This window comes from Pezoporus occidentalis, unplaced genomic scaffold, assembly GCF_034315485.1.
Source record: "Pezoporus occidentalis ecotype Australia unplaced genomic scaffold, CSIRO_AGI_Poc_V1 ctg76, whole genome shotgun sequence".
Classification (NCBI taxonomy): Eukaryota; Metazoa; Chordata; class Aves; order Psittaciformes; family Psittacidae; genus Pezoporus; species Pezoporus occidentalis.
Window position 1 is genome coordinate 3,706,808 of NW_026916115.1, and position 27,317 is coordinate 3,734,124.

A 27,317-nucleotide genomic window follows, 5' to 3' on the forward strand; every position below is an offset into this window, starting at 1 on the left:
TTTGGGAGGGGGGAAGTATCATGCATTTAACAAAATCTTCAAGGAGAGGAAGAGGGCAGGAGCGGAGGGAGAAGGAGGAAGTTTACAGACAGAAATGGAGATCTGGAGGCTAGAGGATGGGGATGGACCCAGCCCCCACGAAGCTCAGCCAGGTTTGGGGGTCATCACTTGCTTCTTTCTCCCTCCTTTCTTGGCTTCATAAATGGTGGGTCCCTTTCTAGATGCTGAGGGCTGCCTGCTCTGACACTGAGTCAGAGTAGAGCATCTCCCCAACTCCGCTTGCCTAGGGGGTGACCTAGGGTGAGTTGGAGTCACTTGCAGCCAAGGAAAGGTGAGACATGACATCTCCCCCTAGTAATGTTTTGGCAGCCATGCTTTCCCAAGGCTCTGCTTCCCTTCAGAAATGCACTATCCAAGATTTTTTAGTGCCAGGGGGAAGATTTTGTTAGCTGGGTTGCCCTATTCCCAGCCTGAGGAAGTTCACCTGCCACAGGGCACTGAGCCAGTTGTGTTACAACTGCCTGTTGCCAACCAGGATTCATTTGGTCACCGTGGTGAGAGGTCCAAAGGGCTCACATTAAAACTATTTAAGAAAAAAGTTCACCTAGATTCATTGAGCTTAAGTACTCTAAGATGATGCAGAAGAGGAAGCCCCTCTCTGAGCATGCTGGGAGGACGGACCAGTGGGACCATTTCCCAGTGACATGCTGGGAGGGGGGTGTCAGAGCTACTCTTTTTCGGGTCCCCCCCTTCCTCCCCATGTGTGAGGGGGAGGGTGGCTCCCTGAAAAAACAGACCAAACCATTCTCCTTGGGGCCGTGCTGCGGTTCCCTGGACATTGCTGCACAATGGAGCGTTGGCGCCGGGGGTGAGAGGCAGACACGGGCAGGAGGCGATGGGGTGGGCAGAGAGATGGAGGCACAGACTGAGAGAGAGAGAGAGAAGAGTGACAGAGAGCTGTGGGCAGGTGGGACATGAGGGCTGTCTCCCTGCAAGACCTCTGGCATTTAGCCGGAGGCATTGATGTAGAGCTGGCTCTTGAGGATGTAGTCGATGACGGGCTGGCAGAGGTAATCCACAACGTGCCCATCCCCGTGCTGCAGGGCCAGTCTGGGAGTGTGGGGGGAGAGAAAGTGATCAGAACCCACTTGGGTGGCTGGGGAGCACCCCTTTTCCCACTCTGTTGTGGGAGCTGCCCTACATCACCCACCTGCTTTTGGTGGAGCTGACAACCGACATGGGGTGGTTTGAGTCATCCTTCACTACCAGGATGTTGTTCTGCGGGGCAAGAAGGAAGAGGGGAGAGAAGGGATGGCTTGAAAGCAGGTGTCTGCACCACCAGCCCCTCCACCCCAGAGGAGTCAGGGAGCTGCTGTTGTGGCCCCATTGCCCACCCCACCTAGCAGCTGGGAGCATCTGGCCTTGAGACATTTTGTGCCCTGTGGCAGAAGTGCTCCCTTGGGTAAAGAGAGGCTCTTGGTCCTCTTGCAATCTTCCTTGACCACATGTGCATCCACTTACTTTGTACTTGCGGAGTATGGATGAGTGGTTCATGATCCGGTCAGGGTCTGCTCCATCACGGGGCACCACCACAATCCCAAACTCCCCAACAATCACCTCCATCTAGGAGCAACCCAAAGTAGGGAGAGCTTTATAACCACCCCACACAAAACCTGCTGCTGCCTACCCCCACCACCCCATACCATGAAAACTGGGCTATGGATGGAGATAGGAAGTGAATTTGAGACTATCTCAAAGGCATTTGGCCAAAACTTGGAATCAAGTGATGGCAGGCATAGTGAGTGGTCTGCAGTAGAAAGGCACAGGGTTGAATCTTATCATTAGATGTTGAGGGAGGACTCATCATGGTAAAAGGAGAATGACAGCAGGAGGTTGCCCAAGGAGGGCATGACCTCTGCCTTGCTGGAAGGCTTTGTGAGCAGGACAGATGGGTTGGTTCTGACACAAGCCTTGTAGGGTTGTTCTTCCAAGATTGTTTGAGCTGAGGCTGGTGGCCAAGTTTGCCACCATGTAGGGATGGCTCCTGCTGCTCACACCCATCTCAGGTGAGACAAACCAGGTCCTTCCAAAAGAGTGCAAGGTCAGCAAATTCAGGCAGCAGGAGTACATGAGGTGTTGCTGGTGCAGAATGCCTCCTCTGCCTGTGCTTTTGACATCAAATTTTTGCATCCTTTGTGCTGGGCTTCAAGACTTGCCTCATCTCAGAATTTGCAGCCTTTCAGAGGAGATATCTGCCAACTAATTGTTTCTAAAAACCTCAGGTTTGAAGACTTGGTAACTGATTTTAGAAATGATTGACAGACTCAAGGAAGGGGTCAGGTTGTGTTGACTGACTGATTTCAGTGAAGAGCCAGGGGAGCTACCATTGCCAGCAGTGCGCTGACTGCTGAGGGCAGTATGTGGGTTGGTAATCCAGCTCCTCCTCTAGGGCTGGTGCCAGAAAAATCTAGTTTCTGCTGCAGACCCTGTCCCTCAGGCTGCCTGTGAAGTAGGGTCAGGGTTGGGATGGAAGAGGCAGTGGGGATGCTGGGCACAGCTCCTGGGAGCGCTGGGTCTGGGAAGCAGGGGGGAGAAAGAGAGCCTAAGGAGGAGGGGCACAGAGGGGTGCCCAGCAGTGGTGACTCACGTCTGCCTCATTCCAGAGACCAGGGATGCAGAAGGACTCCAGCAGGTCGCTGCCACAGAGCAGTAAGATGCGAAGCTCTGAAGAGAAGAAGCAGAGAAGCTCAGGTAGGAACAAATGGGGCTGAGCAGGCACTCCCTGCCCTCCTCCCCATTGCACTTCTAGGGGAGGAAACTTCTGCACAGATCTCACCTACCAAAAGAAGTCCTGATAAAGATCCCATGTCCCTTCTCACATCCCTACTGGTGCCAAACATCAAATACCTCCCCCTACTTTATTTCAGCTCCTCTCCCATGCTGCTGGGTTGTTGTGAGCATTGCTACACGCTGTTCAACTATGGCTATGCTCCAGCCATGGAGGTGGGGTATCCCTGGGGAAAAGAGTAATTTCTCCATGCTACAGGCACCCATAATTGCTTTGTAATCTGCTGCAGGGGCTTCAGCCACAGGGCAATATGGAGAGCCCAGGGGACCGCTCAAAGCCCTGGCCATGGCTGTGTTTGCTTTAGCAAAGTTGATGGTGAAGCACCAGAGGTTTTCCTTGCTCATCTTAGAGGACTTTGATGTCCTCCCTTTCTTTGGTAGCTAGCACCAGGGTGAGATGATCCAGCTCCCTTCAGTCACCACAGGATCTGTCATGCAACTGCTCCTTGAGCTGCATAGTACTGACCCAGAGGAGTCAGAGTGATGTGGAGGGGGTGTGTGTGTACTCACCAATCTCCTCGTATCTCATCACTGTCCCCAAGTTGGCATTTTCATCTGAGGAAAGGAAGCAAAAGAGAGGTATTGGTGTTCAGCCTAGAAGATGGGGCTGGGAGAAAGGTTGGGGACTGAAGTGAAAGCAGAGATGATGCCAGACCTTTTGTTTACGTACCCACAAAAGTGAAGCGCTCCATGGGTGGGCGAACGCAGCAAATCCGGCTCAGGCTTTCTCCCACCTTCCCAAGGATCTTTGCTAAAAGTGGAGGAGGCAAATTAATTAGAAGCTGTGTGACCAACTCATGCAAGTGCTTTGGCCACCCTGGTCCTGCAAGATACTCCTGTGCCTGAGAGCAGGAACTGCTCTCAGCATCTCCCCATTACCTCCAAAGCAAACACAGCCATGCCACAGCCTTAATTCCTGAGAGTGCTATGCTGTGCTTTGAAGGGACAAGTTGGACAGCTATAACCACTAAAAAGAATACAAGATGTTCATTTTTATGAGATTTAAGTAATGCCCCCTCTTATCCCCAGCTAATACCTCTGTGTCCCACATCACACCAGCTCTTGGGGGATCCAGCCATACCACTTTTCCTGCCAGTTCATCCCTGTGGGTACCCCATCCTGTGAGTACCAGGTAGCTTTTCTCTTAGCTGATTTCACCATGTGGACATCATCCAGCTGAAGCCCAGTGAGATTTCACAGCTATTTTAAGCTATTCTCGGCTCCCCTTGCTGCACTGGACGCTAACTCCGTCATGTCCTCACCGAACCCTGGGCTTGGAGACTGATGAATGATCTGACCCAAAAATAAGATGATGAATCACTGTTCCTAATGCTTGGCAGCCGTAGCTGGGAGGTGAGGGATGGATGTTCATTCCCCTCTTCCCTACCCTGCTGTCACCTACCTGCAGTGGGCTTGCTGGAGACGTTGTTGTTGTTCTGGTAGATGGTCCGTGAGGACTCGTTCTGGGGCTGGCCGATCACAGGAGTGATGGAGGGTGTGTTGACATTGGAGAGGATGCAGCCAGTCACTCTCTGCAACAAAGGAGAGATACAACTGGAACTGTGCCTTCACCCCAGCTACCTCCCAAAACCTTTATGACTTTGTATTGAGCCTCTGCAACCCAAGCTGAAGTTATCTCCAGTGACACGTAACTCCAGCCTCACTTTAGGATCCCCAGCCCCTTCCAACCTCACCACATAGAGCTAGGGCTAGCAGGACCCTGTGAATAATGACTTGTGATTAAGGCTGGGTATGGTGGGATTAACTTTTTGTGTGCACCCATGAGGCTGGCAGGGCTGCAGCCATGCTGCCTGCAGCTGGCATTGCCCCTGACACATGGAGGTGCTCATAACTGCTGATGAACAAATAAAAATAGTGTCTGATGATTCGGTGGTGCAAAGCCAGCAGCTTACACATTATCCTGGGAGCAAATGTGACCTCTTTTCCTTCACCAGTCCCTGCAGGACAAGGAAAGCATCTCCAGAGGCTCCCTGGCTTTGACACCAGAGTCCCTGGATGCACTAGACATCCTGCCAGGCTGGTTAATGCTTCTTCTATGCCTCCTGTCTGGGCTGCCCGTGAGATTGTATGATGCTGTTTTATCCATTTCCTGTCCTTGATTTGCTCACTATATCCAAGTGTTGGCAGCAGTCCTGCTCCCCCCTCCCTGCAGTAACCCAAGGGCAGTCACCTTCCTCCTTGGCTCTCAGGCCTGCCTGGGCTTTGGAGGGACTTTTTGTCCTGGGTTTTGTGCTCTCCAGGGACTTCTCAAATGCTGGATTTGCCTGCTGAGTCACTCTGTCAGGTTCATATATCGGTTTCATCTTAGCTGCTTGTCCTGGTTCCAGCTGGGTTAGAGTTAACTTTCTTCCTAGTAGCTGGTGCAATGCTGTGTTTTGGCTTCAATTGGAGAACAATGCTGTTAACACACTGATGTTGCTCAGTAGCACTTATCATGATCAAGGACTTTCAGCCTCTCATGCTCTGTCACTGATGAGGGGCACAAGAAGCCAGGAGGAAGCAGAGACAGGACACCTGACCCAAGCTAGCCAAGGGGGTATTCCATACCACAGCACGTCATGCCCAGGATATAAAGTGGGGAGAATTACCCGGAAGGCCCAGATCACTGCTTGGGTCGCACTGGGTATCAGTTGGCAGGTGGTGAGCAATTATATTGTGCATCACTTGGTTTTTTTTGGGGGTAAGGGAGGCAGGGTTTATTCCTTCCTCTCCCTCCCTCTCTCTTTATTTCCTTTTATCTTTATTAATTATTATGTTTTACTTTTATTTCAATTGCTAAACTGTATTTATCTCAATCCATGGGTTTTAAACTTTCTTCTGATTCTCCTCCTCATCCCACTGGGGATGGGAAAGAGTAAGTAGGAAGCAATTAAGTACTTAATTGCTGGCCATGCTTAAACCACAACACTGGTGAGTGGGGGTACTCATCTACCTCTCTGTCCCTCAGGGTAGAGCAAACACTCCACATTAATGATTTGGCTTATGCCCATCCTCTCCTTCACCGCACTCCCCTCCTGGTGTGCATGGGCCTGAGATTGTTGCTGGCTCCAGCTGGAGGGCTCAATTTGCTTTTGCCATCAGTGCTAGGAGCTCAAAGTGGCTCTGACAAAGTATCTCACACCTCTTGTGGGTCAGGATTACAGGCATGTTCCTGCATGTCATCTGTCTGCCTGCCCCAGCCATATTTCAGTTGCTGATGTGCATATGCTGGTGCAAGAGCACCCCACTCCTGCACTTTCCCCACAGCCTCACCCCGGGTGAATCCACGGCACAAGGGCTGCCTCACCTTCATCAGGTCGCGGTGGTGCTCCAGCACGCTGCAAGTGGTCTGCCAGGTGTCCTGGTAGCACTCCCAGGGGTCCACCCTATGTGGAGCACAGCAAGGCAACACGGTTGGCTGATTTCACTGCCTGACCTCCTGGCCATGCTGCTTCCTCCCCACTGGGCCAGCCAAGCAGTGCCATGAGCAGCCACCATCACTCGCCCAGCACTGCCATGGACCATGTCCTTCCTTTAGCTCTCCGATTCTGTTCTCTCAAATAGCTCTGGAGACCTGAATATGTGCCTGGACATCTATCCACTCTCCGTCCCCAGCTAAACAGCTTTCATTGGTTTGGATGTAACTACATCTGTTACAACCCTGTTTTCTGAGGACAGCCCAAAGATGTTTCAGATCCCACCTCAGCCACCACATGCCACATGGCAGTGCTGGGAAGGGGAGAGACTGTGGGCTGGTGCTACAGGTATAGAAAGGGGAGGTGCCACAGCACAAGTCTGGGGTGGGCTGGGTGACTTTGAGCCTACCCAGACACCAGAGATTCAATGGGGAAGCTGGGGGGTGGCAAGATCCCCTGAAGTCAAAGGGCTCCCTTGAAGGATGGTGTAACACTTATCTGTTCTTTGATGGACTAGGAGAGGAAGACCTCCAGTTTTTAGTTAAGCTTTGGCTGGGAGAGAAAGTCCATCCTGGAGCTCTAGCAGCTGGTGGCATTTCCACTTTCCATGCAGGACTTTACCACCACAGTGCCAGGAAAGGGGCAGGGGCTGTTGGTGCTGCTGCAGCTGTGGGCTCTTGCACTCACCTGATCCAGTCGGAGGACTGGACAGCCAGTTGGCACATGGTCAGGCGGTGCCGGCTTGAAACCAGGCCCTGCAAGAGAGGGTGATGGAGGAACAGTTATGGGAAGCAAGCATGATGCAGTGGCCAGCCTTGGCTTGCAAACTCTCCCGGGCAGAGCATTGGGCTCATTCAGATGAGACAGGCCATAAGGACTCTCTCCTGCTCACAGAAATTTATTCAAATTCCTGTTTGCTGGAGGGGAGGAGTCCCTGACTTGCTTAAGCCCTGGTTATGCAATGGTCAGTGATATTTTCTCAGCACCACCACTCTCAGGCCTGTACTACAGTGATGCCAGAATGGGGATGGTGATTTCTTGATGAAATTTCTACAGCTTTCAGGAGAGAAAACTCTTTACTCTCCTAATCTGGATTTTCCCCACCCTAGAAAGTGCTTTTAAAGGCCCCTGTTTGCATTGTTGCTTTGAAATCATTCAGAAAAACAAAAACTACAAAAAACCCTAAAGTCCAAACCAACCCAACAAGATCAACACCAGCACTTTGGGAGAGAACATTTCTTTTTGCTGTCTAGTACTTTGGCTGGTTATAGGGTCTTGCTGCAGTTTCTAAAGAGTGAGTGTTTTCATAATCTCTCTCCCCTTGGAGACCTTCCCATGGTCCAGAGCTACCCTGTGCAGAGGAGATCCATGAAAGGACAGGTGCATGCAGTGCTGCCCAGTGCTTGACCCTGGCTTCAGAGATACCATAACATATAGGCAGCAGAAAGGGAGAATGGGGACAACCCACCGTCTTCCCATAGGAGTCGTGCACGGGTGAGACAATGCCACCAATGACGATGAAGCGTCCGGTCTTGTGCAGGTAATCCCGGGCTCGCTCTGAAGGAGAAGGACAAGAAAAAGGGTGCAGGAGGATTCAACTGGACACACTGAGTCCCATAATGCCCCACTGCTGCCTACTGGCTTTGTCCAATGCCCATGGAGCAGCTCATTCTGGCTGTACTGGGTAGGGAAGGCAACCAAGTGAAGGGCTGGCTTCATTTTTACGATCCATTTCATTCAGTGCTATCCTTGGGGATGCTGAGCATGGACCTTCCTGGGGATCTTAAACCTTGCATGGAGGAGGATTTGGTGGAAGAAGGCAGGTCTTTAGCAAAAGCTAAATCACTTTCAGACTCAAAACCGCCTTCAACCACCTTGTCAGGACATCAGAGGGACAGCCGAGAGCCTGCGTCATTAACAAGAACTGCTCTGCAGAGCCAGGCTCTTATAGCAGCTCTGGAGGAACTGAGCTCACGAGGAGAGACATGAAGCTGGTTCATTCACTTTCCTTTCCTTTCCTTTCCTTTCCTTTCCTTTCCTTTCCTTTCCTTTCCTTTCCTTTCCTTTCCTTTCCTTTCCTTTCCTTTCCTTTCCTTTCCTTTCCTTTCCTTTCCTTTCCTTTCCCTTCCCTTCCCTTCCCTTCCCTTCCCTTCCCTTCCCTTCCCTTCCCTTCCCTTTCCTTTCCTTTTTCCTTTCCTTTTTCTCTGCCCATAAGCTGTGTTCATCCTCTCTCTCCTCATAACTTCTCCCTTCCTCACCTGCTACGATTTGCTATAAGCCAAAAGCTTTCCTAACAGCTGGAAAGCATCTCCTAACCTCAACCATCACTTTGACAAGGAGCCCAACGATACGATCGAACTTAAAAAACCCAACTGAATAATGACAAAACCCACTGCCTTTGCTACCACTGGGGTACAAGGACACCCCTGTTGTTTTGTGAGCAGAAAACTTGCTGGCTCATATGTCAGTGTCTGGCTGCAACCCCTGCAGGAGGAAATCATTACAGACTGGGGGATGGATGGATTGAGAGCAGCCCTGCTGAGAAAGGGATACTGGTGGGTGATAAATTGAACATGAGCCAGCAGCATGTGCTTGTTTCCTAGAAAGCCAATCATGTCCTGGGGGCATCACCAGCACTGTGGCCAGCAGGTCCAGTGACAGGATACTCCCCTTCTACTCCTCCCTCTTGAGACTCCACCTGGAGTACTGCATTCAGCTCTTGGTGCCCCAGTATAAGATAGACATAGACCTGTTAGAGGAGGACCAAAAGAGGCCATGGGAATGGTCAGAGAGGTTAAGAATTGGAGAAAGGTTGAGACAGTTGGGTTGTTCACCTGGAGAAGAGAAAGCTCTGGAAGACCCTCTCGTGACCTTCCAATACATAAAGTTGGCTTCTAAGAAAAATTGAGATTTTTTTTTTTTTTTTTTAATCAGGACCTGTAGTGACAGGACAAGGGGCAACAGTTTTAAAGTAAAAGAGGGTAGAGCTAGGTAGGTACAAGGAAGAAATTTTTTTACAATGTGGGTGGTAGGACACTGGAACAGGTTGCCCAGAGAAGTTGTGGATGGCCCATCCCTGGAAGCATTGAAGTTCAGGTTGGATGGGGCTTTGAGGAACCTGATGAAAGATGTCCCTGTCCATGGCAGGAGGTTTGGACTAACTGATCCTTGAAGGTCACTCTCAACCCAAACCATGCTGTGAGTTTGTGATTTTAAGATGCGCTGCTGGTTGACAGTCTGTATAAGAATTGCCATCTCATACAGGGCTTTATGCACAGGTGCTTAGCACAGATGGATACCTGCCATCCTCACCACAAGACCAACACCTCATGTGCTACTGTTTTGGAAATACTGAAGAATTCACCAAAAGGAGCACCACAACAGAACCAAGATGTTTGTCCACATCTGCTCCTTTCTCCTGGAAAGTGCTGGGATGCTGCTGGTGAGCTCCTGACCTCTAGCTCCAATACAGGTTTATCCCTGCTTGCTCAGACTCTGGTCACCCCTTGCTTGATCCAACTCACGGAAAATAGTTGCTGGGAGCTGCTCCTGCAGTATGAAGCCTTGATAGAGGAGTGGAAGTATTGGTCTGAGAGCACATCATCCCAGTGGGACGGGGGAAGCCTTTTCTGCATGCACTGGGAAGTGGGGGCTCAAATGCCCTGCATATGGGCTCCTGGGGTCTACCCTGTGTGGTCTTGAACAGACAGATGGAGCTGTCTGTTTGGGGAACAGCAGCTCCGCTATGAGAGCAATTGCAGTGTCACTCACAGCATGGTCCCTGCCACAGTTACCAGCCAGTGCCCAAAGTCTCACTTGCTTTTGGGCACTTTTCCCACCACTATTTTTCTCTTCCTTCCTTCCTTGGGCTGGTCCTGATGCAGCCGTTCATCCTGCTTCCCTCTCTGCCTGCAGGCAGGGCTGCCCTGGGCTTTGGGCAATGACAATTATGTCCTCCTCTTCTAAAAACCTCTTTGTCAATGCCTCATAGGGTTGCACCCATGTTCGTCACTGCTCTTCACCATGATGCTTTTACCTCCTGACACACTTGACTCCTTTGACTTTCAGCCCTTTCTCCCTCAAATTCTTGCTCCTCCCCCCACCAACACATGCTATTTAGTGTCAGCTGAGTCATCCTTGGGCTCTCCCCAGGTCCCCTTTCTGTGGTACCCACCACCTGCACCTCAGCTAGTCTCTCAACAGCCACATGGCTCTGACACCACTCCCTCCCTGTGTCACACCACACCAAGAGATTTACCAGAGACCCTTCAGCCTGATGCACAGCCTTGAGCTGGCATTTCCAAAAGGCAGGATAAAAATGCTGGTGAAGAGTTGCTAAACTCCCATGGGTGCCTCCTCCCACATCCAACATCCCTCCCCTGACCCAGAGCACATACATTCGCACCCCAGTGCTTCTCTGAAGATGCTCTCAGGGAAGCAAAGAGAGTTTGACACTGATGCTGGAGATGGAAAGTCCCATCTTTTCAGGTCACAGCAGCAATAACACCTGCCGCCAAGCTTTTGCAGCTGTATAACCCACTTTCTTTACGCAAACTCTCCCTCTAGGTGTATTGCAACTGCCTTGTTCCCCAGGCACATTGGGGGCCGGTTGAAATTCAACAAAGGAACTATAGTTGCCGTGGACTTTCCCCCCTTCCCAGCATGTTGAGCAGCCACAGGCCCCAGATTTGCCAGCCTCGATAAAACCTCTTCCTCAGACTCACCTGAAATCCCTTCCTTGGCTTCCATCCCAGCTCTTGTGCCCTGGGCATGCCAGCCCCAAGAGGGAGAAACAAGGGCTTGTATCATATGATCAGTGCAGGGAGTAAAATCCAATTGCCTGAATTAGATGTACTGAAAGTTTCCCTCCCTGCCCTCAAAATCCTGAGCTTGAAGGGATTAACTCCAGCAGTTTGGTTTGAACCATATTTTTTCATCTTTGCTGGTTATTTGTCTGCTGAGACCTGTGTGGGAGCACCTGTATCTGTCAGCGGGTTTCACTGGTGCAGTGAAGGGACCAAACCCAACTCTGCATGACTATGATTATCGGTGCTTCATGGGGTATCTGGAAAAGCACCCTCTGGAGGAGCATACACACAAAAATACAGTACTCTGGGGATTTTCTTTATCCTTTTTTTTTTTTTCTTTTTCATGCATGAGGGGTTTTGAACCAGCACCATAAGTTAAACCATAAAACTCCATGGGTGCTGGGATTCCCTTTGCAGCACACCATGGCAGCCCTCAGTAACCACTTGCCCAGAAAGCCAAATGTGAAAAAAAAAACCTCTTTCTTCTCCATTCTGTATTTTAAAAAGAAGAATCAGGGCATACCAGCAGCACTTCTCCCTTTCCAATGCTCTGTGCTTGCCTTTATTGATGTTACTGGCTTTTCCATCTGTGCCTTCAAGGTTAATCAATCAAGAGTGAGAGAAAAAAAAAAAAAAGGCCATTTTTTCCCTGATTCTGCTTTTTCTGGTATCTTTCACCTAAATCATGTTCCAGGACCTCTTCTAGATTGAAAAGAAAAGGCGTAAGTTACAGAAAACATCACTGAGAGACATTTACAGCAAAAAAACTCCCAAAAAAAACTGTAAAGAATTGAGCTATGATGTTGGAAGAGGAATTAAAAGGAGTGAAGAATTGGTTTTGGATGAGCCTACAAGCAGAGGAGGTTCACAGGAAAGCTACCCTAAACACCTTGGAAGCACATGCAAGAAGACAACTGGAAAGCTTGGAGCCAGCTGCCATCATGCAGGGACAAAATCCAGGCATGGTCTTGAAAAAGCCAAAGTGGATCCTCCCTGATGCATGCTGTCTCACAGGAGAGCTGTGGTTTCGGATGTGCAGAGAAGTCAATATCAATGGACCACCATTTACCTTTATATTGTAATGCAATTAAAAATGCAAATCAAAATAAAAAGGAAATTTCCTAACAGAAAAGATGCCACTGTGTTTTAAATGAGCACATCATTTCGTTATCCCTGCTTTGCCCTGACTTGATTTTACTTGTCTAAAGAAGATAAAAAACACTGATCCGTTTATCTCCATGCCTTGTACTGCACCTTTATAAAGTTCCCTCTTTAGACAAGCTGAACTCCTTACACATAACTCCACAGTCTCAAGGGTGACTGATGGTATTAATTTGCCTTGAATTTTGCTGGCAAAAACCAACAATTTTGCCTGTCAATTTCTCAAGGTCTATATTTAAACACCCCAGCACCAAGCATGGATCTTCAGGTAGTGTAATCCATGCAGGTGGCACATCATCTCAGCTCCTGCTCTCAGGAGTTCATGCCAATCTCTACCACCATTGCCTGCCTTCATAAAACGTCTTATCCTGCAGAAAACAGCTCCTCTCTTACATATATATGCAAATGATTGGAAACCCAAGGTTGGAAACCTGTATAATACTTGGAACTGCAGATGGAAAAAATATTTGCCTGTTTCTACAGCAAGGCAAACAGCTTCAGCAGGACAGATCCTATGGGATGCTGAGGTGTCACTGGCCTCGCAGTACTCAGAGGGTGTGCTGTTGGGAGGAGATGGACGTTGGTGCTCAGCGTTGCGATCAGAATTGTTCATTTGGTTTTTAACCTGCACAATATTATTTACAGAAACCTGTAAAAACAATGTTGCTCTCTGAAGTAGATATATAAAAGTTGGGATCTACATTTTTAAGAGCTTGATGTCTACATCAGAAATACCAAACAGAATTTAAATATGCATTGACAAAAACAACAAACCAACAAAAAAAAACCAAAACAAACCCCTCTGACTATTAAATCTCTGCAAGGGAAGTATTCGGACAAATGTGCAGGCTATAAAGCAGTAGTATGGTGTGGCAAAGAGAGGTCTGAACCATGAATGGGAAGACCTGCCTTCTGGTCCTGCCTTGCCTACAACTTGCAGAGCATCTCTTCACTTCTAAAACTGGTGCATTCTCATTTGGTTTTGAGGCAGTGCACATCCATTTGCTTGTAGGGCTGCATCCACTGAGTAACTGTACTGGCTTGCTCATGGCTCTGCTGGTTTGCTTGTTCATGTAATCATAATCTAAGCCAGACCTTCACAGCCGTCCACTTCAAAGCAAAAGCCTTTAAAAAGATTGTGTTTTCTTAAAGGACGTCTCAAATCCCATTTGGAGAGGAGCTGTACTGCTAGCAGGGCTGGCACTGCAGCAGAGCCACCCTCACTGCTGGGGCAGAGAATCCAGGGAAGGCTTCAGCCAACCATGGCTTCAGCCGCAAGACTGCAGCATTAGTTTGCAGCATCTAGGGTCTTCCACACTGTAACCATGATGCTGTGTTTAAATCTTCGTTTATTTTTTCTACAGATTGATTCTTCTTAAACTGGCTTCAGTGGCTAAATGGAGAGGGCAACCAGCAGCCATAGCCAAGCCTGTTAGAATGTGTCAGCTCATCAAGCCTTGAGTCATATCCTCTGTACAAGGCAAGATAAAATGGCTTTAGGTCTTGTAAGAGACCTCAGGGATGTTGGTAGTTCATTCCCCACCCCAGGCTGTAGTTGCAACACCTCCTGCCATGTGCAGGAGGAAGTGTGGGTCGCAGCACCTTGAAACGATGGGTGATCAGCAATGTGGCTCCATGTGAGGAGCAGGTAGAAGTTGGGCAGCAAGGACAGGGAGACAGAATGGAAATCATGGCTGGCACAGAAAGGGCAAAGCAGGTGACTCTCCTGATGTCCTTGGATCTCCTGCCATCCTTGGGACTTCTTCTGCCCTCAGGTCTTCTGCTGTCCTTGAGTCTTCCAACATGAAGAAACCAGGGCATTGCATGGTATGAGGCTAAGCTGAGGAGCTCCACACGCAAGCATGGCTGTGGTCATTCTTGTGGGTTTCTGGAAATGGGACACTAGGTTTGCTGGGTCATAAGTTTGAACTGCTGTGGCTGCTCTGATAGTGTGGTGCTTCCTCAAAATCCCTAGGTCCATGTTCTCAAAAAAGGCCTTTTTGTACTATTTTTCTTTTGTGTCTTTCATGCAAAAGACGCTGCTTGGGGTGATCAGGTTTGTGGTTTCCCTGCAGACATGGCTAATGCCAAACACACTGCAGTAGGTTTGTATTCTTCTTATCATCTGTATTCCTTACACTCAACAGTCTATGCAGCTCCTGACTTCCTCCCCCCCCCCCTTGTGCAAAGATTTTTGCCTGGGAAAGAGTAGATTTTGGTCAGAAAAGCCATCAGTCTCAGGAGTCTCAGTGTGCTTCTTTATTGGTTTGTTGCATTTCTGACCAATTTGTTGTCATTGAGCTCAGCCTTCTGTCCCACCCCTTTCCTGGACCATTTCGTGCCTGTGATGTCCAGAGACCACACTGCACCTCAGAAAACACCCTCTGGTGTTTTCATTTTCTATGAGCACTTTATAGCCTGCAACACCAATGCAAAGATGTTGGGTTAGAAGAGAAAAGGTTATTTCTTTTCCAGTGTAAGTTGTCCTTAATGCTTCAGACAGCCCGCATGGCTTTTAAACATTCTTGACATAAATAAACTACCAGTGATGGACCCAGCCAAGACATCCATTAGCCCACTGGCAGTGTGCTTGTGTAGTGGAGACCTTTCAGCCACAGCTCCCAGCTCCATGCCTCCCAGCACAACCCCTCTGAGGCAGCTGGTGGTTGACCTTAGCCTTGCTATGTTGGGGAGCAAACAGGGGTGACACTCAGACCTTTTCCAAGCACTGGTGACACCTCCCTGCTGCTCCCTCTCCCCTGCAACTGCATTTCAAATATTTTTGGCACCACCACTTTCCTGCAAGGGAACAGTGAGGAAAAACAGAGGGTACGGTCCAGGGCTACAGAAATGGTAAGTGATGATTTTGTCCAGACTGAATGAAAAAATATCTTCCTGCTTCCCAAATAGGAAATAAGTGCTTATTTAAAAGATGTTTCCCTTTGGTGTTTCTCAGTAAGTGTATGTAATCACAATGTTTTGGCTGCTCTGGCACTGCTCCATCACCTAAATTGATGTTAATGAAATCAAATATGCCTCATGTTCAATTTTTCAAGGTGTAATTTTAAATTGTGTTTGCTTTGCTTTTCTACCTGGTTCAGCTACACCACTGAGAGTTCCTTCTTCTTTTTGCTTATATTTTTATTTTACAGAGGAATGCCACCAGCCAACTCTGAGTTATGCCCTTCTCCCCAGGGGGGAGCCTGCAGCCTGCTCATGCTCTGCACCAGCTCTCTAAAAACACACACAAAGTAGCAGTGAGGCAAGGAAGTTTTGCAGTCTAAATCGCTCTTTGAGAGCCAGCGCAGAGGAGGGTGCACAGCCATGAGTGATGGAGAAGGCAAAACCATTTCCCTGATGTCCCATTTTCATTTTGAGCAATTTGGCTTCCAGCATCCTTAGACGGGAGGTGGGATGCAGCCACATGTGCCAAGGGCAAGGCAAGTGCTTTCCCGCTGTCTAAAATACCTTCTCCTGCAGGAGAGAGTGACCCAGATACGCCAGCACACTTTGTTTTATTCTCGAGCTAGCAGCACTTGCAGGACCTAAATGTTGCTTCCTAGCCCGAGCCCAACTCTGGCAAGGAGCCAGCAGTTACTCTCAGCCTAATTAAGTGGTGCATGTGTATGTGTATATATATATATATACATATATATATAAAAATCCCAAATCATATATATATATATATAACTCTGAACTCCAAATCAAGAACACATTAATCAGAGATGTACTCATCTTAGAGCCCACCTCTCCCTACCCCAGGGCTACTTTTTCTGCCCCAACCAGTGTCTTTATCCACACCTCACCTACAGCTGCACCACAGAGTTGGGGAAAACACTGGCACTCTGGACTTCTTGGAGGGACAACATTTCTACCAGAAGAACAGGCCCTGACCACTCTCCAGGGAAGTTTTTTTCTTCTGGAAAGAATCTGGAGGAGAGGGAGAGAGTTGTTCTTCATCACAGGGTTGACCCTTCTCAAGGGAAGCCTGGGGAGATACCAGTGTGTCCCACTGACCCAAACAGCATGTCCTGCCTCAAGCTCAGCGCCTCATAGATGATGTCAGTCAGATTCCCAGGAGGCTTTTGGTTGGTAGAAAAATCCTATTAAGCCTCTAATACTTAATGATTTTCATCTCCGAGCTAATTGATCTGTTACGCATTTCCTCACCACCCCCTGTCAGCCCATAGCTGCACCCAGGCACCGTAGAAGTAGCAAATTTGGAAGGGACTTCCATGCTAAATGGCTCCAGTCATTGCTGCACATTTCTTTTAATAGCTTTCCATAAGCTGAAAAAAGCACTGGCCACCAAATATCTCAAAACTCCTCATGGAAGCAGATGCTATGAAAGGCCCCAGAGAACTGACACTGCAGCATCTGACCCTCCAACCTCTCAGCCCAACCAGGCTCCCCACCAGCCTCCAACTTTGACAGCCACCTGAGTGATGACTAACAGGACTCATGCTATCACCATCTGTTGACCACTCATGGTTTCATGGCAGAAAAAGTGAGATAAAATGTTTAAAACAAACAAACAAACAAACAAACAAAACCACCAAACCCACCCCCCCCACCAAAAAAAAAACCAAAAAAACCACCAACCCCAAACCACAAAAAAGGTTGAAGGCTGAGTCACAGTGAGCTGACTTAAAAATAGCAAAGCATTCACTAGAGACCCAACAAAATGGGGCCTGGGCAGGGAACCTGGCTGGTTGCAGGTGATCTGGGTTTCCAGATGAAACTTATTTTACATCATTGAAGTTGAAATTTAAATTGAAAGCATCTTATTTTCCCCTTTTCTTTTCACAGTTGGAGTTCTGCAAGGGGTGGTGCATGTGAGAAGGCACACAAGAGCCCAGGAAGAAACTCTCCAGGCCCCAGAGCTTGAGAAGAAGCATCTGAGGAAGAGTCTGGCAAAGTAATCCAAGCCAAAGCACATTTTGGCACTGGAGAATCCCACCCTGCTCTGGTGCAGCAGGTGGGAGCAGGCAATACCTATGAGGTGAGCAACATGAGAATAATTAGGGACAGCTGCTTCTCGAGTTGAAGCTGCCCCCAGCTCTCCCAGGTAGGGACTGAATCTACTTTTATGTCAGGCAGCTGATACGCACAGTGCTGTCACTCTCACCACTTCTAAGGAAAAGTGATACAATTTATTGCCCAGGGATTTCCATCCTGGTATCACAAGGAGAGGAGGAACATGCTCAGCCCCTCACTGGGTCTCACCTGAAGGATGGGCATCTAAGTTCTGCCAAGGTGGACCACCTTCCACCTGGTAGTTGACACCCGGATCTGCTGCCTGGGCATCTTAGAGGTGTTCAGCTGGTGAGGTAAAGGGAAGCACCCTGGTAGAAACAACTCTTAACAGATAAAAATGGATGAAGACCTCATTTGAAGAAGGATATTTTTTGGGCTTCCTGCTACAAGACAGCATGGAAGCACCTTGCTTAGAAGCCTTCAGAGAGGGATTAAGCATCTCCAGGTAAGAAGAGTGTGTGCATGGCATTGAAGTGAACTGTTCTGTGGCTGGTGCATTAGCTGGCCACTCCGTAAGTCAGCAAGGAGTACAGCATGCACACTGTAGCATGGTGGAGTGGAATAAGTTTTCCTCTTCCAGTGTAGTACTTTCCTTAGATTTTTAGAGAGAAATGTGCCAAAAGGTGCATTTGCCAGCAATAGTTGTAAATGTTCTTCTGAGCACTTGGGTTTATTTAACTACAAACTAGAGGAATAAGCGTCATTGCAGATAGACTGGGCAGAAAGCAGTTGCAGTGATTTCAGCTGAAATTCGTCTCTCCTATAGGGTTTTCAAGGCTAACAGCTCTCCAGCTGGTGTAAAGTGATGTAAATGTGCCACCCACAGTAAAGCAACATCAATTTGCGAAGCAAATCTGGCCTGGAGCTGGTATTCTGTGGCTCTATCTCAGCTTTGATAAGAATCTAAATATCAGGAGCAAAAATAAACTGTTTGGCAAGCAGAGGGGAGGGTGTTCCAAATAGTCCTGACTGCTCTGTTTGGAAATGATTTTTATTGCCATGGGCCCATGGATAGAGTCAAACAGGACAAGGGTAGCAGCAAAAGGCCCTTAGTGAATATTTTCATTATCCTGCCTGATTTTGTATTTCCCTTTCACCAGGATGTGGGTGGCACATCTGAAGTAGGACAGGCACCTCAGTGTTCTTCCCTGGAGAGGTCCCATCTCAGCTAGCCACCAGCTGGGAAATCAGCGTCACCTAGTGTTTTGTTTTGTTTGGTTTTTTTTCTTAATGGAATGGAAAAATAAAATAAAAATAATAATTAAAAAATAATAAAAAAAAGCTTTCCATGCTTGTTTTCCACTACCCTAATTTCCCCGTGCAAGCACTCTGTTTTCACTTCCAAGCCATTGTAGTACATCAAAGGCAGTGCTTTGTACACCCTGGCGCATGTACTGCTGCTCCTTCAGGCTGATGCGTGGCAGGATCATAACCTTCCCAGGAGTGGCAGATTTACAGTCCCTGATTCCCAGTGGAATAGAGATGGGGAGCATTTGCCTCGTGGCTCTTTGCTGGTCTTGGGTTGCCTCTACGTGGGGCTGATCCCTGTGCTGTGAGTTTGACCCATGGTTTGTCTTTGCTGGCAAAGCATCCAAAGGTGCTGATCCTGGCAAGAATCTGCACTGGCTGAACCAGGACTGCGCAGGCAGAAAACATCCCATCTACAGAAATGCAGAAAGGCCAGGGGGATGCTGGTGATTGTATGGAGTGGTGAAGGCAGCCAAGGTAGGACTTCAGCCTTGTAGTGGTCATGTTCCCATTCCTGCTGCTGTGTCTTGCCTGGCTGTGTGGCTCAGCAAAACCCTCTCTTTCATAGATCTATTCGTGAGACTCCATTTCCGCAGAAGAAGAATCAACAATGCCTTTGCACAGAGCGAAGGCACCAGAAGTAAAGCTATGCCTTTTGGCATTCCCAGCCCAGCTTGTGAGATTTTTCTGGAAAAACTGGATTTTCTAACTTCTCTTGCCAATAAGCCCTAGCAAAATGTTATTTCCTCAGGGATGGCTTAAGCTCAATTAGGGGCTGCTGGATTTTCAATGAAAGCAGAAACCTTTGTGGAGCCGTCACTGAGCAAGTCCTTCCTTGTCTGGCTCAGAGATGGGCTCTCCACCCATCCTGTGAGCAGTTCCTCTGCATTTGCCTCCTACTTCAGCTCCAAAACCGACTTATCCCAGTTCTCCTCCTGTGGGGCAAGCCCTATAGTGGCTCTTGAAAATAGGTATTCTGAAAGACTCCAGATTTTTCTGTTCCCAAAGTGTGGATTTATCAGTTTTTTGCTGGTGTGACCAAGCTACATCCAGCAGCTCAGGCGTATTGAAGGAAATCAGTTGATGAAAAGGGAGAGGAAAAAAAGAAAAAAGTGCTCCTGACCTAGGTTTATCTTCTCCAGTCACGACTGCACACTATCAAAAAATGCAAGCAAAGCTGCTCTGTGGGGGACTACAGTTGTACCCTGTTCCTGGTTTGTTTTCAGGGCTGTGATGGGCACTACTGACTTTGCCCGGCTTTCTCCATGCCAGGCACACCGAAAATCTATCCCTGCTTGGCTGGGCACTTCTGGCATCACAGGAAAGCTTGAATTCATGGGTTATAAAAGCCAGAGAAGGCATGCTCATCTCAAAATACAGAGCAGCCTTGCCATTCTCGCCATCATTTCTGTCAGGTCTTTCTGTAGCTGCTTTTGGCTCCCTGGTCCCAGGTGGAGGTTAGGGTTAAGGTTAGGCTTAGGGTTAAGGTTCAGGTTACTTTTGCTGCACATTCAACACAGCTGGACTGCTTCTGCTTGCCCCTTGCCATCCCTCGCCACAAGTGGTGGGACGTGATCTTGACCTTGGCTCCAGTGCATGGCTGTGCCTTCTACCTCGGCTCAGGGACCTCTTGTAGCCCCCCTGCCTTGCTGACAGAAGGCATTTTGAAGGCCAGAACATGCAAGCATGAGGATGTCTGTTTTGGGGCAGCTGCTGCTCAGATGCACAAAGATCAGCCTAATGGTGAGCTGCTTCTACCTGTGTTCCCCATCACTACAGTACCTGACACAAGCCCACAGCAGCCTGGTAGGGAAAGCTGAGATGCAAGTCCCCCTCATTGCACCAGCTGGGACAGATAAAGTCACTTGCCCAAGGTCACATGAGAGACATGGACTGCCACTGCTGGTGTTTAACATTGAGGTAATTGATACCCTCAGCATTGCGCAGCTGCTGTGAAAAAGTATCAGAAAAGATGATGCAGGAGGTATGAGCACCTTAGTAAGTGAAAACAGTTTTTAAATAGAAGTGGGCCCCTGTTTCTTGAATGAGGTTGTAGGACTGGATTTCTCACAGCAGGATTTGTTTATAGTCAGTGGAAGTAAAAGGAGGTATGTGGCATATTTTGGGAGGTGGCATTGTCAGAGACAATGTCTCACAGACTGTAATAAATACTGCTAAATATTTAAGAGCTTATAAATATTTTAAAAGAATCCCTGAGTAGTTATTGATGGAGTTTAATCTGATGCTTGGGAAAACTCCTCTCTTTGGGCCATAAACAGGAGATGAGATGCTTGAGATATAAGAAGCTGGTGATAAAGACCATGTATGTATGGGGTACAGTGATGGGAATGTGACATTAACTGATATGTAATAGCACCCAAAAGAGCCATGGGTGTTGCAGTCCTGCTCTCCCTCAAGGCACAGCACCCAAGAAACTGCAGTGTCAGCACACTTTGGTCAAGTGCTGGGAGTGGAGGTGTGTCGGTGACTCACTAGCCAAGGCACAAGGCTGGGCTGACAGGTTCCACTGTTTGCCACCACTTAGAGCCAGGAGCACGTGGCTGGGCCCTACCAGACCCTTTGCACCTGTGAAAGATTTTGGCTGTTTGCTGTGATTTCAGCAGCCTGGGTGTCAGTGGAAGCTCCTCTGTGTGTTGCAGTGCCTGTCCAGCATCAGCTTAAGCTGCTGAGAGGTGAGCATGGATGCTACAACTCCCCATGTCCAATAAATCAACCAGGGTGTTACAAGTAATGTCTGTTCTGGCTCTGCCCCAGGTCTGATCCTTCCACTGCCCCTCTGCCTGTGCTGCCTGAGCTCCCTGAGCCGTGCCAAAGCTATGCAGAGCACAGCTGGGACTCAATCAGGACCGGACTGACTGTCATGTCCTCCCAGAATCCCATTACCCACCTCTCACTCCATCGATTGCTCCAGTTAATTACACATTCAGATTTCAGGCTGGAGACAAAATGGAAACATGAGGCAGCCTTGCAGAGGCTTTGACTTCTTACTCATGTTGCAGATGGCAGAGGCAAAGCCTCTCTCAAGCTCCTGATGAGTTTTTGCTAGATGGGGGGGAGGGAATGCTTCTGGACATTTGCACATATATTGGCATTCAAGCAAAAGAGGAAAGAGGGGGTAAGGGTGAGCTGTCATTCTGCTCATGCATTTCTCCCAGCAATGTCCCAGCCGGTGATATTCTCATTTAACTGCTCTGCAGTTCAGTCATCTCAACAAAATAAGAAAAATAAATTCTGGAAATTCAGGATATTAAAAACACACACCATTACAAAAAGCCTCAGCTCCTGCCTCTTCCTCCCTCTTTACCTTTTTACTTGCAAAACTGCATCCCTTCATCTCACAACCCTCTTTACATGATGCAGCAGACCTCAGTGCTGCTCCTCTAGAAGGGCTGTGTTGAATAATCAAAAAGCAGCTTGGTGGGATTTTTAATTGCTCAAATTTTCTTAAGAAGCCATGCAACAGAGAGTTTTACTTTTGATGGCAGAGTCCTCTTTCATTGTCTTCCATCAGATATGCTTTTTGCCAAGCTCCTGGTTGGGATATAAATTCTCTTCAATAATGTGCACGCAGGATAGAGGGAAAAATTAATTCTAAAGACAAAAAAGGAGGAGAAGGGAAAAACAGTGGAGATTTGTTGACTTTCAGGAGTCACCCTATATACAAGCTATGTTTTTCTGTTCTCATCCAGGTCCAAGTACTGTTTGAAATGAAGTGGGTGTGAAACGCTATGGCTAAGCAAGTTTAAAACACCTAAGGTACCAAGACCACATGAGAAGGCCACATCTGAATGACATTTCTGATGAGCAGAGGTATAAAGAGGGACAGAGATGTGTCAGAAAGGGTCGATTTTGAGAGGTGACCCAAGCCCTGGAAGTGAATCTGTGTCAAGCTACTCTTAGAACGGGGCAGAAATAAAACTGTTTTGTGAACAAGACTTTTCCCCTGAAACCAGAAGTTTGCATATGAAATGCTGGGTTGTAAGGAATTTCAGAACTTTAAAAAGGCAAGAAAGAACGTCTAACCTGCCAAAATGGGCAAAGTGGGCATTTACAGAAAGCCTTTTTCTTCTACAGTTTAAGAAAAATTAATGAAAAGACAACAGGAAAAATAAATCAATATCAAACACTGCAGGGGAAGCAGGTGAAACGTCTATCCCATGCTAAGTATTGCTCTGAGTGTCAGTGGGAAATTAAAGTGAATTGATTTGAGTTTGGGTGTATATCAGCCATGCCAGCCAATGTAAGCAGCTGAGCTCCCCAGTACCAGCCAGCAGTGGGGTTTTCATGCAGCTTTACACAGGACTTTCTTCTGAATCTCACTTTTCTCCAGTTACTAAAACTTCTTGCATGGGATCTGCTTTTCCTTCTCTGTACCTCTTTGGGATATAAATGGAGTTTTATTCCAGACTAAAGGCCACCAGTGTTCATGTCAAGTTTTAGAAACAACCTCTGCCCTCTTTTCTCCTCCTGCCTTTCCTCCCCACCACATTAGCATCCTGTTTCTCACAGCCTCATAAAGCTAGAAAATACAACTCAAATTTGTGACTCAGAACATAAGTATATCTCAAAGCACATCTGATACCACAAATAACTCGGAGTGTTTTCAGGGCTATGTGGGCGTTTGTCTCAACCCTTTCGTATGGATGGCTGTACAGCACCATATCTCACCTACTTTTTTATTATATATTATATATCTTATGTTAAGTATTAGTTTATATGTATGATATTAGTTTTATATACATAGACATGAATCAGCCTCATCTGGTGAGTCCTAGTTACCCAGTCTTGTAACTGGCAGAGGACAGTGGGAGCCCTGTTTATATATATTCAGCTTTGCACTGATGCAAGGGTCAGTGGTGAGTTGCAGTTGCAGGTCTGGTATTGTAAGAAGAATACCAGCTTTCTGGAAACCCAAGGATAATGGTGATACGGAGTCTTAAATTCACATGACTGGTGGAAAAAATAAGTCAGTGGAAACCTTTCCCTCACTAAAAGAGACTTCCAAACAATTAACCCATCTCTCACTCAGGCAAAAATCCTATTGTCAAAGGTGGCTTTTGGCCTGAATAAAAAATGGCAAGAACCATACTGAGAAAAATTATGGTTAGCATACAGTGGTATGTCTACAGTGCAAATCTTATACTTCCTTTTGGCTTAATTAGTGCTATGTGTTAATAGATAAATTGTATCTCTCTATACTACACAAAAAATAAAAAAATCCTCCTGTCAGGATCACAAACCCCACATATTTTTCCAAAAGATAAAAACAATATTTTTGCAGAAATTCAGCTGTTTGAAATGCAACATTTACAGGATGCTGTACTGTTTCGGTTGGACTCATAGCACAGAGCTAAACAAGTAACACAGATTTTGGTTGAGATTCCCATGGCTTCTCTTGATTATCCCTTTAGACTTGGGGCAAAGTGTTCCTCAAACAAAACTGAACAGGAATTTAGAAGCTAAATTCTGTGTCCTTTACTTGTGAAAGACTCATTTTTCCCTACCAGGTATTTCAAGACTTGTATTCCAGCATGTCTACCGGACATATGCATACAAAATTTCTACATCAAGCCATTCTGTATGAGCTAAAACATATCTTTCTGAAAGATACCCAAGTCTTGATTTACAACCTTCAGGTGACAGAGGATCCATCAGGTACCCAGGTACTTTGTCCTCCTACTTGATTATCTTCACTCAAAACCATATATGTAGTTTGACGTTGTGCAGTACCCAGACTGCTCCTGGCATCTCACTAGTCCTTAATCCACTGAATTAAGGAGGCCCCTTCTATCACATATGACATATCTGTCCCCAAAGCAGATACTTAAAGGCCATTATTAAGTTGCTCTTTAACACCTTTAAGGATAGATTCAGACTGAGCCTTCCTAGATTCTTGCCACAAAGCCTGGCTTCCGAAGCTAACATAATTCTTATTACTGCTCTTCTAAAAAGGATTTTGCTGATGCTATACAGGAAAATAATACAACCTTTCTTCTTTTGCTTGATGTTTCCCTGCTTATATCTACAAGGATTGTATTTGCTGCTTTATTTACAGCATCACACAGTTTGTATTCAGTGAGCTATGTACAATCACTCTTCAGTCCTTGACACAGTCACTGTTTGGCAGAAGACATTTGCCTGTTGTTTATGTTTGACAAGCATTCTTCCTTGCTGGACCATATGACTTTGCATTTGACTTCACTGTTTGAACAAGTCCTTTTTATTAAACAACCTGAATCAGGCAGCACAACTGACTCATTACCATCATTAATTGCTATTCTACACACTTTGGGGTCATTGGCAGGGATTATGTATTTTCTTCCAGGTCATAGACAAAGATACTGAACAGTACTGAGAAAAAAAAAAAAAACAAACCTCGTTGCAAGTCTCCTAAAAATACCCGCTGCCTATCAATATCTCACTGATCCTTATCTTTTAAAATATACTTTGATACTGGTTTTTAGTCCACTGAATATGGGCCACATTGATATTTTTAGTATTACTTTTCTTAATCAAAATGTTATCTAGGACTAAATAATGTGAATTATAGAAACTATGTTTTATCAATAGTTGCTTCTATCAGCCAAGTCCCCGTAACTTCATTTAATTATTATTTTTATTTTTAAATAGTTCCTCTTGTTCCTTATTTGCAGCTTTTTAGCTTCTGGGATAGGATTTTTTGATATTTCTGGTGCATTGGTGCTCAGGGCTACATTTTGCGGGCACTTATGAAGTGGAATAACAACGTGATCATTTGCATCCAAAAAAACCATCATTTTTCTAGCCTACTGCCCAACTCATTATGTTCTACGAAAACAGTGTCTGATGCAGAAATACCCCAAGCTGATATCAATTATTTTTGTGCTTTGAAATTTATGTACAGCTCTTAGAAACCCCAGGGATGCTTCTCCAGCTGTAGCACAAGACCTTCAGCATCAGCTCCCCAGCCCCAAGTCTCTTATCAGGCGTCAAGGGTGGTTCCTCTTTCTGCACTCCAAAAAGGGATATTAGAGTAGCTGATCTTTCTACTCCCATTTTTTTTCAGTGGTCTGTAGTGGACACTTCACCCTCACAGAACTCCTTCCCATGCTAGGTAGGTCACTGTTTGCATAGGGATCTCCAGGCATTTCAAGATGTACCTGAACTGTCAGTATTTATGGCGTGTCAGACTGCCTTTAACGAGGCTGCCCTTCCTCCCTCTCCTTCTCCATCCTTCCCTCATTCTCTTCCTCCCTCCCTCTTGTCTTGCCTGAACAGGCTGTAGCAGTGATTATAGCATCCCCATCATTTGGATCATCTCACAGATGCCCAGTAATATCAATCGTCTCACATGAGCATTTCAGATTCCTTAGACCTATTATCAATCTAAAGGGTGGGCATTCCATTATTTCAATTAACTGCCTATATTTTTGTACGCTTCTGCCATACCTATCTTTAGCTGCTTGGCCCAGTCCCTCCCTTCCTCACCGGTCACAGAGGATATAAAAGTGCTGCAGCGAGCACAGACTAGTAGACCAAATGGGCAAGTGGCAAGTTACAAATACCACCAGGAGCCCCTGCCAAGACAGACCCCGGGGGGTTGTTGGGGGCGGGAGCGTGACAAGGTGAGTGCAAGCGGGGAGAACCCGCTATCTTAAGGGAAGCATAACCCGAGGCTGGACTCCAGCCCTTCTGCTGATGGTTTATCGGTGCGGTCGGAGCCGAGGCCCGGACCGGCCTCCGCCAGCGACGCCTGCAGCACCACTCCCCGCGGACAGCGCCCGGCTGGGGTTGCCCCGTGGTTTTCCCCCCCACCCCCACCCCCCCGCCTCTGCCGCGTGGACCCCCGGGAACGGGGCTGCACCATCCAAAATGCACCTCAAACACTGACCCCCACCCGCGGTGCTGCCCCGACCCTCCCCCTCCTCGCCGCACCGTTGCCGGGGTCCCAGCGGGACTAACCGAACATCTGGATGTGGCCCTTGGTGATGGGGTTGAAGCTGCCGCAGGCCAGCAGGATAACGTGGGTCTTGGTGGTCTCCGTCATGGTGCCGGCGCGGCCCTGCCCGGCCCTGCCCGGCCCTGCCCAGCCGCTTTTTGTGTCTCGGTGCGGCTGCGGCGGCGGCGGGAGGGAGGGAGGGAAGGAAGGGAGGAGGGAGGGAAGGAGGGAGAGGGGCGGCGCCGCGCCTGCGGGAGCGGGGCCGCCCTCCGCCAGGCACAGCCCTGGGCACGCACGGATCCACTGCACGGGCAGGTGGCAGGGCACCTTGTACAAGTAGCCGGGCGAGCACAAGCAGATATGGCACACACACGCACAAACTCAGGCTGGCGGTGCACCCCCCGCCCAGGGGCTGAGAGCTGCGGCCACACAGCTGAGTACGTACACGCCTGTACATGTGTATACACATGGGCACACGAACACACACCCACACGTACACGGGCACAAATATGTGTATGCACAGTTGCAGAGACATGTGCCCACTCACACACATACGCATACATATGCACCTACATATGGGCACACATCCACAACCCTCGTATATGCGTACACCCACACAGATACACCTCTCTCCTCCAAAGAGTGCTGGGGAGATGTGGCCTGCCAACACCCCTCTATGCTGTACACATACAGAGGAGCTGTGCCCTCCCCAAGCAGTGGTGACACATTGGCATCCCCAGTGCTGAAGAGATGCAACACACACCCACCTGCACACACAAGAGCACAGTGTTCAAGAATAGCTGTACTCTGTGTGTCCCTCAGCCCCGTGCAGATGACCCTGGAGACTCCAGTGCCTGCAGT

General features: G+C 47.8%; 1 protein-coding gene and 1 long non-coding RNA gene across 2 annotated transcripts; one reads left to right on the forward strand and one right to left on the reverse strand.

Moving 5' to 3' along the window:
- Positions 1-26,670, reverse strand: NMNAT2 (nicotinamide nucleotide adenylyltransferase 2). Its single transcript, XM_062602240.1, has 11 exons — positions 26,480-26,670; positions 7,732-7,820; positions 6,951-7,018; positions 6,155-6,233; positions 4,250-4,379; positions 3,518-3,598; positions 3,358-3,402; positions 2,648-2,724; positions 1,522-1,623; positions 1,211-1,278; positions 1-1,110 (listed from the first exon to the last, which is right to left on the reverse strand). Exons 1-11 carry the CDS (start codon positions 26,562-26,564, stop codon positions 1,008-1,010), a joined length of 927 nt encoding a protein of 308 aa, XP_062458224.1. The 5' UTR covers positions 26,565-26,670; the 3' UTR covers positions 1-1,007.
- Positions 16,837-18,484, forward strand: LOC134155270 (uncharacterized). The gene is made up of 3 exons (XR_009961482.1): positions 16,837-17,234; positions 17,397-17,714; positions 18,370-18,484. It is a non-coding gene; the product is annotated as an uncharacterized LOC134155270 (long non-coding RNA).
- Positions 26,671-27,317: the final 647 nt, after the last annotated feature.